The following is a 10,644-nucleotide window of genomic DNA, read 5'->3' on the forward strand; positions in this document are numbered from 1 at the left end:
TAAAAAAACAATATATTTATTTAATAATTACACAAATAACTAAGGGAAAACTTGACGAATATATGGTCACATATTTCGAGTCTAGCCGACAGGAATAAAGTGCTCTCTGATGGTCAAAAAGTTGCATCCATACAACTCAACGATATTTGTGACTTCAACGTTCTTTCAAATTTGAAATCCTGGTGGTTATTTTCTAACCGTTCCTTTCACTATCCTGCTGAAGGTTGGGCCATGTAAACACGCGCATGTCGTCCAGCATTGCGAGTGTTTTTGTACGTTTTATGGAGCTGCGCGCTTTTCATGGTGCCCCACTAATTGGCACACAATTGTAAGAAGCACCTTCAGAAAAAAAAAAAACGAGCAAAACATCTTCAGTAAAACGATTTCGCCCGCTCGAGTTCTCACAAGCGGTTCCAGGCTATTCCATCTGATTCAAACTTTCGGACATCAAGTTTTTCTTACTGTTCTGAATCAAAAACCTACTACAACATATAACACGGTATGTAGAATCGTAGACAGACTTGTAGAATGGAGCCGCCGAAACTTTTTTAACGTATGATGGAAAATGGCTGACCACGGGCGATGTCACAAGTTGTAGCTGATTCACTGAGTTATTGTTACTTTCTCATGTTTTGCAATTGATCTTTATCACTCAGACGTACGATTCGTTAAGTAGGTACACTAGAAAAAAAGACCCAGTTTACCTGCCAAGTTAGCTGCGGGGAGAAGTGCAGCATACATGTATATCTGTAAAACTGCCACCGTGAAGTGCGCCTTGAATGTGTCCAGAAAGTTCAAGTTCTCATCTAGAAGTGTGAACACCTAGAACTTTGTGCCATGCTCTAGAAGTAGAAAGACCAACATAGGGCCAACATCCGTGTGTGAACCATGCCTGATGCGTAGCTGTTTTCAAAACTTGACCTTACTTTTGAACTCACAATGACGGACGGTTGGAACGGGCTGGGCTATGACTTTTACTATTCTGTTAAAACATCTATCATTGCTGTCGTCATTATTATCTATCTATCTTAACTGTTGTCTATGACTTTATGTACCTGTCATTCATTCATTTGTAACCCATGGCTCCCTGCGAGACACATGGCCACATCAATAATTTGGGCTACCGTGAATATCATATAAAATATGACAGAAAATTTAAAAAGTGAAAAAAAAAATACCGATGGGACCACAGCTTCAACATTAGTACCAATCGTGTGTTCAGCTCAGCTGTTTCAGGTAAGAAGTTCTATAGCGGTAACGTATTGTCTCAAGAAGTTTATGATACGCATCAAAATGTTAGCAGAACATAAAAATGATATCTTCAAAACTGACAAGAGGGATAGATAACACCCAGTAGAATACTTGGTCAAACACACCATTGCATTTTGCAAGGAACAAATAAGGAAACAAGAAGATATAATGTAGTCTACAGAGATGAAGAGATTTTACGACTAGAAAATTGAACCGGTGGAAGACAATCAATTATGGGATAAACGTGTAATCTGGCAGGTTGGCGGAGCGGTGACAGAGAGGCCTAGATAAACAGGCCGTTTGCAGAGTTCCACTGATAAGGCCGGGTAACGCTCACTTATCATCCCTAGATGTTCACGCCTAATTTTTCAACTTAGGTAGGTTATTTTCTTGCTTGCAGGGGCGCGCTGGTTTCAACGTTCTCCTTCCGCGAGCGGAATTTCAAGAGTTTAACGGTAAAGACACCGGTCGCCAGGGATATCCCTGTAGCTCAACTGGTAGCAGCCTCACAGGTCAGCTCGAGGAGTTTTCGGAGGTGTCTTGAGCACGTTAAGGGAAGGATTAGGAATATACCATGGTACGGAAATAGCAAGGAAACTTGGTGCCCTGCTATGTGCTACTAGATACTGTAAGGGTCTGAATGAATGAACAATGTCGCTTCCCATCACCACGCCTTGTCCGGGCGGGGCTCGTGTATGAGATAACGCAGCATCGTCTGGCAAATATCAGCCTCCTTAATAGACGGAGGTTTGCATTGATCGTGGACGTGACCCGAGAAGGGTGTTAGCGCCCAGGTCTTTGTGAGGTATCCGGGGTAATTAATCGATCTCCTGGAGTGATGGACGATGGGTACGAAGAGGTTGAAAAGACTGTATAGACACTTAAGCCGAGGAGAATTCCGATTGCCTTAAGATGAAAGCAGGTGGTTTTGTGAGACGATATTGGTTTTCACTAATACCTGTACCTGTGAAACTTTGATGTAGAATAGCACTTTTTGCTCGTGTTGAGTATGTAGTTCACTGGCTTTGGTTTAGAGCTAACGGCGCCAGTATGTGTCATGTTTGCGGCAGCAGACGTTTCCGGCCTGCACAGAGAAACTTGACGCGACGGTGTTAGGAACAGTAGTTGTATAGTGATGCACTATACACGTATAAAAGCACAGCATCAAGATAAAAACTGAAAAGATTCGCACAAAAAAACAAGGAATCTAGTCATCCTTTTTACACTATGATGTCCTTCACATTTTCATCAAGCCAGTACACACCAGTTACACGAAAGTATAACGCAGTATGAAATCACCAGCCCGAGGCTGAACATTGCTGTGGCAAGCTTTAACTGTGTTCCCATAGAGACCTAAATTAGCCACCTAAAGCTGCGATTCAAATAACTTTGGACACAAAAGTAGTCAAACAAACAAACCGAAAACAATATCTCAGTAAAAATGCCAGAGTTTGGTTAAGGAAGTGGGAAACTTCGGAAGATGGGTTCATCAAAAGTACACAGGCTGGCACCGAGTCCAGAACTTCTGGCTTCGAGCGGTCTAGATCTGCTACTGAGCTGTCGTGCCAGGAAAGATAGAGCCATGATTGGTATCTGTCCAGAAAAAGCATTCAGGCAGCAGAGAGATAGAGTTATCACATCAATACAACATCAGTTCTCCCATTACAGTGAATTTAGACGACATATTCGCCCAAGAAAACAGACACGACTGCATTGACAATGTTGGTGGCTCGAAGGCTGAACAAACTTCTTAGCTGTTGTATCCTATTCACCAATGTATCATTAATCATGCCGATTTCTGTAGTTCCAAGAAACGACGGGTGAATTAGTCCCATGTTGTATTCATCCAACAGCCAGTGATGGAGCCAACCACCTGCAAGTTCCCAATTTCTTCAATGGACGACCGTCACACAGCCTACAAGGCGGGTTGTGACCAGAGATTAATCACTACAGAACTGTGCTCTTCGGTCTATCCTTAACATGTGGTGGTCAGACAGAAGACACAGCAAGAGAGACGAGACAGGTATTAAAAAGGCGTCTTCTGAAATACACGTTTATCCTTTTACTGAGATGGTTTGTAATAGAATCGCTTCCTCTGTGAGCAGAAAGACAGATGTTTTTTTCATGGGTCCGTGGGTACAATGGCAGCTCACAGATACATCCCATACTCTTGACCTTGATGTGTAACTTCTGAATGTTACTTTTTTCCTTGTAAGAATGATACAACACGACAACTACTGCCGTACTGGTTTGCAAACTTTTTTTCGAGGATTTGCTGACACTCCTTAATGGCACCGGTTAACAGTTTCCAAACTACTGTTTTGAATCCAGCCATTGCGTTTTACAGACTGTCGGGAAAATGCCTGAAAGCTTCCATGAAGTAACATAAGAGCACCACATAAGAAGAATCAAGAACAAATGTCTTACTTTTTCGACTTTTTATCTTTTTATATATAGGTTGAATACGTTTCCGATGGTCAACCGCATCGAAGAGGCTTTCAAACAGCTTGTTGAAGTTTATTTCCCGCCTTTTCTGGCTAAGATGGTTTGTGGGAGCTGACCGGGACACATGCCTGAGCGATATGGTACGACTTTCAACAGAACAGTTATAATTCACGTCCCAGCACAACGACACCTTATTCCATCTACGTGACATAATTTATAAAGAAAGTCGCGCACTATGCCACATGCCCATATACAAGTATGAGATTTAGTGTTTTAAAATGTCACGTTTGAAAAGTGTTGGATCTGTAATCCTAGTTAAAGATTCATGCATATTGATAAAATTTGTTCTTTATCGACATCTTATACTACATACATGTGTGACATAAAGAACTGAAAGTCACTCACATACTATGCCACATCTGTGCTCTCATAGTACAGATAGTGTTTTAAAGTATAGTGAACACTGCCCAAGACGACCACTAATGGCACTGATGAAATCAGATCTATGTGACAGGTGGTCAAAGTAGACATTAGTAGACATTATTCTTAATGCTTGAGTCAGTGGGAAAATTTTCAAGGGACCATCAAAAAGTGGCCACAGTGGTCAAGAGGCCCCATGTGGAGGTGGTCACTTGTACAGGTTTGACTGCCACCCATTAGAAGAGTGTCGACTCTGAAATCTAAATTAAAGACCCTTGAATGTTGATGGACTTTCTTGTATGGATCTTATGGATCTCAATTGAGCAAGTTGCCTCAGAAAAATCGATGAGCGCTGATTGGCTGCTAGTGCTGCCTTGACCCCGCGCATGACCTCCGGCAAGGTGTTAGATGACGTAGTTAACGACCGCGGTCGATGTGTGACTACAAATCACAATACAGCTACAGATTTAGGTAGCAAGGTTGTCCTTTGGTTGGAACGTTGTTGACTAAGGATATAAAGATTCTGGATTTGAATCCCAAGCAAGCCCCAATGTAGCACCCTTGGAAAAGCTTAAGGCACATGACTAAACACATATTACCTCACTTGACTCGGGTAAAAATTAGTTTTAATTAGGGACGTCCTCTTCGATGGAACGTAACGCCGGATGTCCCATGTTTGAGGAGAGCAACATCACAATCACGTTAAAGAACCCATCACACTTATCGAAAAGAGAAGCTGTCCGGTGTGGGTGGATCTGGTCACCGGTATAACGTCTTTCAAATCTGATAGTCATCTGTTATGTCAATTCTTTCAAGGGAGATTAGCAATCACTAGATTTAGGAAAATAAATCTTACCGAAAATCACCGAGGGTGAAAATGACAGTGCATGTACGACTGACTATCTTCAGAAAGCAAAACTGAAATAGTTATTGTAACAGAACGACCCTAGAAGGAAAGTTTCGGAGAAAAAACTGCCTGAATGCGATCTCAAACATACTTCATACAGCTCGGAATACCCATAAATGTAAGGAAGAGGCGAAAAGTGTTAAAAGATTCAAGCCGAAATCCTCTTGGCGTCGTATGAGCGATGTGTCCAATCAGGGTTGGGTGAGGTTACCATTCCTCACACGGCCGGAGAATGCCATTAACTACTCCAAACAAAGCTTTTCAGTGCAGAAGATCCGTGAAGCTTTAACCTGTTTAGCACTGCCCACTGGGCGGTTTACATCACCTAAAATCACAACATTTTGAAATTAAATGTTCAAGGCGACACATTCTGAGGAATTCATCTGTTTTTGAACTTAAGGAAACACTGGAATTTTAGACTAACTCGCTCAGTCTTCTTCAGCTGTCTGCATCACTTTGGACACGTGGCTTTCTGCACGTGTAATGTCAGCAATGGGTCAAATGTCGTCGGATGTTGATATCGCCCCCCGTCCCGGTTGAAGGAAGGTTGGTACGCCCCAAAGTAGATGGCCTTCTGTATCATAAAGTAGTCTTGTTCGGTATCCAGAATACAGAGACCCTACATTGAAACTGAATCGAAAATTACGGTGGGAAACAGTTTAATTCTTTATAGTGTAATTTACCGACTCAGATGAACATTCATGCATGCTAACAAAGAGACCTATTGCGCGATATGATCTATCCACCACCCTTTGGTTTCCATCACGCCTTCGTCTTGTATGGTCACTTAATCTTAGTTACAGTCATTGCTCCACTTGCATACGGGCAGAATACTATATCACAACCTTAAGCCAATATCACAGCAGTGTCCATAACTCTTGTCTATCTTCCCGACTTTCCCACATTAAGGATGCATTTTCAGCGTGCGCCACTTGATGGTATCTAAACCTATGTTTACTAACGACAAAAGGTAGACGCCAGATGTAGCGCGGGTTGGTTGATTTTCCCACAAAGGATCAGTAAGTGCGATGGATACTATACTGTGGTGTGAGATATAAAGAGAGGGTCCAGCTAGGCCGCTATACAATGGCGAAAGTACCGCGGTTTAGAGATATTTAGGAACGAGCTAAGACTGAGTTAAATACATTTTTACAAGATACATTGTTTACTAGACTGTACCTTACATAAAAATGAGCGCCAATAAAAAAAAATCAACGGTACGTGTGTACATATCAATGTTGTTGCGACTACGTACATTGTTCAACATACATAGGATGGCAAAGTTATTATGATTTCTCACATATCCAATCGAAAAAAATGTTAATTAATTGATATTAGCCGTGTGGCCAGGCCCCAAACGATCTTAGAGGTAATTACTTATAGGTTTCATTTCTAAACTAAATAGGTATCTTCAGTTGCTTTACTTTCCACGCAACAATCTACTGGCAATCAGCCTCCGGGTAAGAATTTCTAATTAAATCTTTTTATTAATAAACATATAAAGGTACCGAACATGGAGATGAAGAACTTTAGCAGTCGCTAATATTAGCTTCAACACTAAAAATAAAGAAATTAAAAATGACAATCACGACTATACTATAGCGAGTTTGGGTTGGGTCAATAAAGTTGTAAATATTTCCTCAGGTTGACTTGGGCTGCATATGAGATTGGTTGATGGACACGGGTCGGATAGCAGTTCCGTGCCAAAACTTTTTTTATCGAAACATCCTAGATCAATATAACAAATGGCCAGGTCTGGTACACAAGGTCCGCTCATGGCTACTTCTGACAGCATAATCCCCGACTTAAGCTTGTGAATAATAATGGGACTATTATCTCCAATGCCACGTACAAAGCACATGTTTCCTCGGACATCGTTTAGGCCCATAATGTGAAAAGATCTGCCAATATCCGATAGACGTTACATACGCCAAATGCCTACTGTAGTAAGCGGGCACATCTCGTATAAAGGTAATAAAACTGAATTGCTAGGGTCCAGTCACATACGTCGCACGATCGTCGTACGATGGCAAACTGATACATTCTTGGGATAGTGATGCATGTGTCCTGCAAAATCCAGCTACATGTACATTGTTTATATATGTACAAACAGGTCGTCTTATATCCTTGTCGGCAGTTGGTTCCGACTGCTTGAAATCTACAGCATTAAAATCGCACGACGGCCTTCGACCGTGATCGCATACCGTTGGGTATACTGACTGCGTGTAGCCGCCTCAACTTTGGAGAGGTTACCGTCTTCTCCAGGTACCGTCTGTTCCCATACCGGGCTAGCGGTGCACGGTGCCGACTGGAGCGGAGGGAGAAGGTACCTGGCTTCAAATACAGACCCGGAGGTACATGATAAGTGTGCGTTATCACTCCGTCACACTCGTGCCACGAAAGTAAGTTTATGCCTGCCTCACAGATTTTAACGTCATAAACGTTACGATGAATGGATGAATGAATGAAGAACTTAATTGTACTTTTTTTGTCCCACTGAGCTACGTTCAGGTCATAACAAAGACGTGTTTACAAATATACACATGTTGGTAAGAGTAAAGTAGTCTAGCATATAGATCAAATAGGCTAGGAAATATGTTTTAACAAACAAATAGTCCAGCATTTAGATTGGCTTCTTTTTGCTTCTTGGTAGTGGTGAAAATGTAGTCGGTTTATCAAAACGCATGAGGAATGTAATTTTTTAATCAATATTCACATAACGTTATCTAAACAGCTAAATAGGATATTTCTATATAATTGATATCCATAGATCGATATAAGATGACGTGCACTTCATCTTCTACTGTAGCTGAGGTACAAAATTGACAGATTCCTTGCTTTAGTAAGGTTATGATTCAATTCGCAGTTTGTGGTAACTGATTCTTAATTGACATCATGCCAAGCTACAAGCCCATTAGAGAACAGAGGCCCCAGTTGTTTTGCGGGTATTCTGTGGGTGTTTACAAGTACAATGTACCTGTTGTCTGCAGACTCTTGACTTTAGAAACACGGCACGTTATATTAACATGTGTAGCGGTAATAATCGACGTGAATGCTTTGAAAAATAAACGATGTTTAAAGCGGGTATCTCATTGGGCCGCGCCTGTTTGCGAAAGACATTCGCTAACAGGCGCCAACAAGTCGCTAACCAGCGTCAATTTGTCGCATAAAATGGCAATTCTAATGGCGCAAATATGTAGCTGATAATGGTCGTTGTAACCTGGGATCACAAGATGTTGTTCACAAGATTATTAAAGGAATATCCTGTCAATAGAAAATCTAATGACAGGAACATCCTCTCAATAGACCCGACTGGAGCGCAAGCGAGTAATACACAAATGACAACAACCACCGTTCGGACTGAACGTCGGACAGTCATGTTATACAACTCGATCATCAATATAGATAGGATCATCAAATGACCCAGTCTTAATTTTAGTTACATCGTCCGTATGGATTTCATTCTGTAGCCTAATTGTTTGGGCGATATCAATAAAAAGTTGATCTGCTCTGCAGGGTAATTTATCATAGGTAATGCACACATTGTATTGCCATACAATTTGTTAATATTCAGGGTGTCTCTTTTCTTCTCAGTTAGTATAAAAATAGCAATACTTTAAAATTTCTATACGAAAATATACATATTTTTTAAAAGACCTTCTTGGCACAATATATACTTTTTTAAATGTCAGGTCATTCTTAAAAAGTCCATAACCCGTTTCATCATATCGGATGCATTTTACATCCTGTCCGACTCCTGGTTGTCCAGCCACATCGTCAGTTCACTGGCTACCAGCGACAGCACCTTCCTGGTCTGAAAGTCCTGGTACTGTCGGTAGCAGCTGCAGAAGTCGAAGTCGGTGGGGGTGACGCCTCTCTCGCATGCTGACAGCTCCACGCTGTTGGTCGACTCCCACGGGCAGGGATCGTCGGCGATAAAGTTGACGAGGACCCTGTCTCCTGCGACTACATCTTGGTAGATGGGCGCGACTCTGGACAGGCGGGGATCGTAGTACGTGCGGGGTGTTAGACTCTCTGGTGTCTTCCTCTTCGGCTGTGGTCGGGAGTCGTCTTCGACCTCCTCCTCAACTTTCCTCTTCTGACGCTTTCGACGGACCTTAGAGGCACCAGTCGTCGTCGTCTCAGAAGCTGCCCGTTTGGCTTTGCGGTAAAGGCGGGCGGCTGGACGGACACTCCGCCCGCGACTGTGCCCGGCCGTGCCCTTCACGTCGCCTTCCCCCTGATGTGCAACAATCTCAGCTGCCTCTCGGAGCGTCGCCACAGTGACACGGCGATCATCGGGCCGAACAGTGGGCTCATCATGCTGAGAGTCGGTTGCTAGTGAGACAAAATGGACAAAGTTGGGCGAAGTGGCCATCAGCCTCATTACGAGGGGTGATCAATACGCGTCCTCGGTCTCACCCAGAAATAATAAGCACGACTCAGATTTTGAAGCACAACATCATACTATGGATGATAACGGTATCTCTAAATGACATTGTACACTCACACAACCTTTGAAAGGTAGTTGACTTGAATTAAATCTATAAGTGGAGAACGTGGGAGATGACAGTCTGAAATTACCTCTGTTTCCGAATGTTAGTGGCCGTGAACGTCACTGGTGACTAACCATGACTCTCGGTGTGATCCAGTTCCACACACACGGCTGGTTCAGCTGCCTCTCGGAGCGTCGTCACAGAGACACGGCGATCACCGGACAGAACATTGGGCTTATCATGATGAGAGTCGGTTGCTAGGGAGACAAAATGGACAAAGTCAGACGAGTTGGATGATAGCGGTATATCCAAATGATACAATAGAATCTAACAACCTTTGAAAGGTAGCTGACTGAAATAAATCTATCAGTGGAGAACGTGAGAGATGACAGTCTGAAGTTACCTCTGTGTCCAAATGTTAGTGGCCGTGAACGTCACAGGTGACTAACCATTACTCCCTGTGTGATCCACTTCCACACACAAGGCTGGTTCAGGAACCAGACAGCAGAAGTCAGGACGCTCCAGACGGACAGGTGATCTCTCCTTCCCGCCATCACCCTGGCCCAAGTCTCGCACCATCGTCTCCATATCTAAAGAAAATACGCAGCAAACTTGGAGAGAAGTGTGTCAATTTGACGCAGCAACAAGTTTGTGGTGTTCGAAAACTTTCGAATTTGACACAACACGCAGGCGCCGCGTCCATTTGTGACGTCTTGGAGAGAACATTCGAACAGCGGTTCGTTTGGGGGAAAACAATGTCACAGGGCAACTCGCAACTGTAGAGCTGCACCTGTACAAATTTCAAGGTGTTTTGATAGATTTATCGGCAATAGAAATACAGTAATGATGCGTTCATTTCTGACAGATTGTAAGCAGAGTGTTCTTGTGCCCTTTCATCATTGTAGGGATGAAAACGCCGGGATGCTAAGTTTGATACCTATTGGAAAGCACCCCAATCGAATTACTCAACTAACTATGCACATAAATGCCGACTTTGGCGCTGTGCGTAAAATAAGGGTATTCTGTCAGAAAAAAGACCATACATTTAAATAAATTTACTGTGCTCTAGCTTTTGATAAACCACATATGACATCCTGTACCGCGTCTTTGGTAGATACACAGTTG

General features: G+C 42.7%; 1 protein-coding gene across 2 annotated transcripts; it reads right to left on the reverse strand.

The window, feature by feature from the left end:
• Positions 1–7,520: 7,520 nt before the first annotated feature.
• Positions 7,521–10,461, reverse strand: LOC118417919. Of its 2 annotated transcripts, none has more exons than XR_004831405.1 (2): positions 9,923–10,461; positions 7,521–9,361 (listed from the first exon to the last, which is right to left on the reverse strand). XR_004831405.1 is itself a non-coding variant. In XM_035823682.1 (2 exons), the coding sequence occupies exons 1-2, from the start codon at positions 10,105–10,107 to the stop codon at positions 8,763–8,765; spliced, it is 738 nt and encodes a 245-aa protein (XP_035679575.1). In that variant the 5' UTR covers positions 10,108–10,461; the 3' UTR covers positions 7,757–8,762. The 2 variants fall into 2 exon arrangements, 1 of the variants encoding a protein (XP_035679575.1); XM_035823682.1 differs by having other exon boundaries at positions 7,757–9,361; positions 9,969–10,461.
• Between the last annotated feature and the right edge of the window lie 183 nt (positions 10,462–10,644).

This window comes from Branchiostoma floridae, chromosome 6 (assembly GCF_000003815.2).
Source record: "Branchiostoma floridae strain S238N-H82 chromosome 6, Bfl_VNyyK, whole genome shotgun sequence".
Lineage (NCBI taxonomy): Eukaryota > Metazoa > Chordata > Leptocardii > Amphioxiformes > Branchiostomatidae > Branchiostoma > Branchiostoma floridae.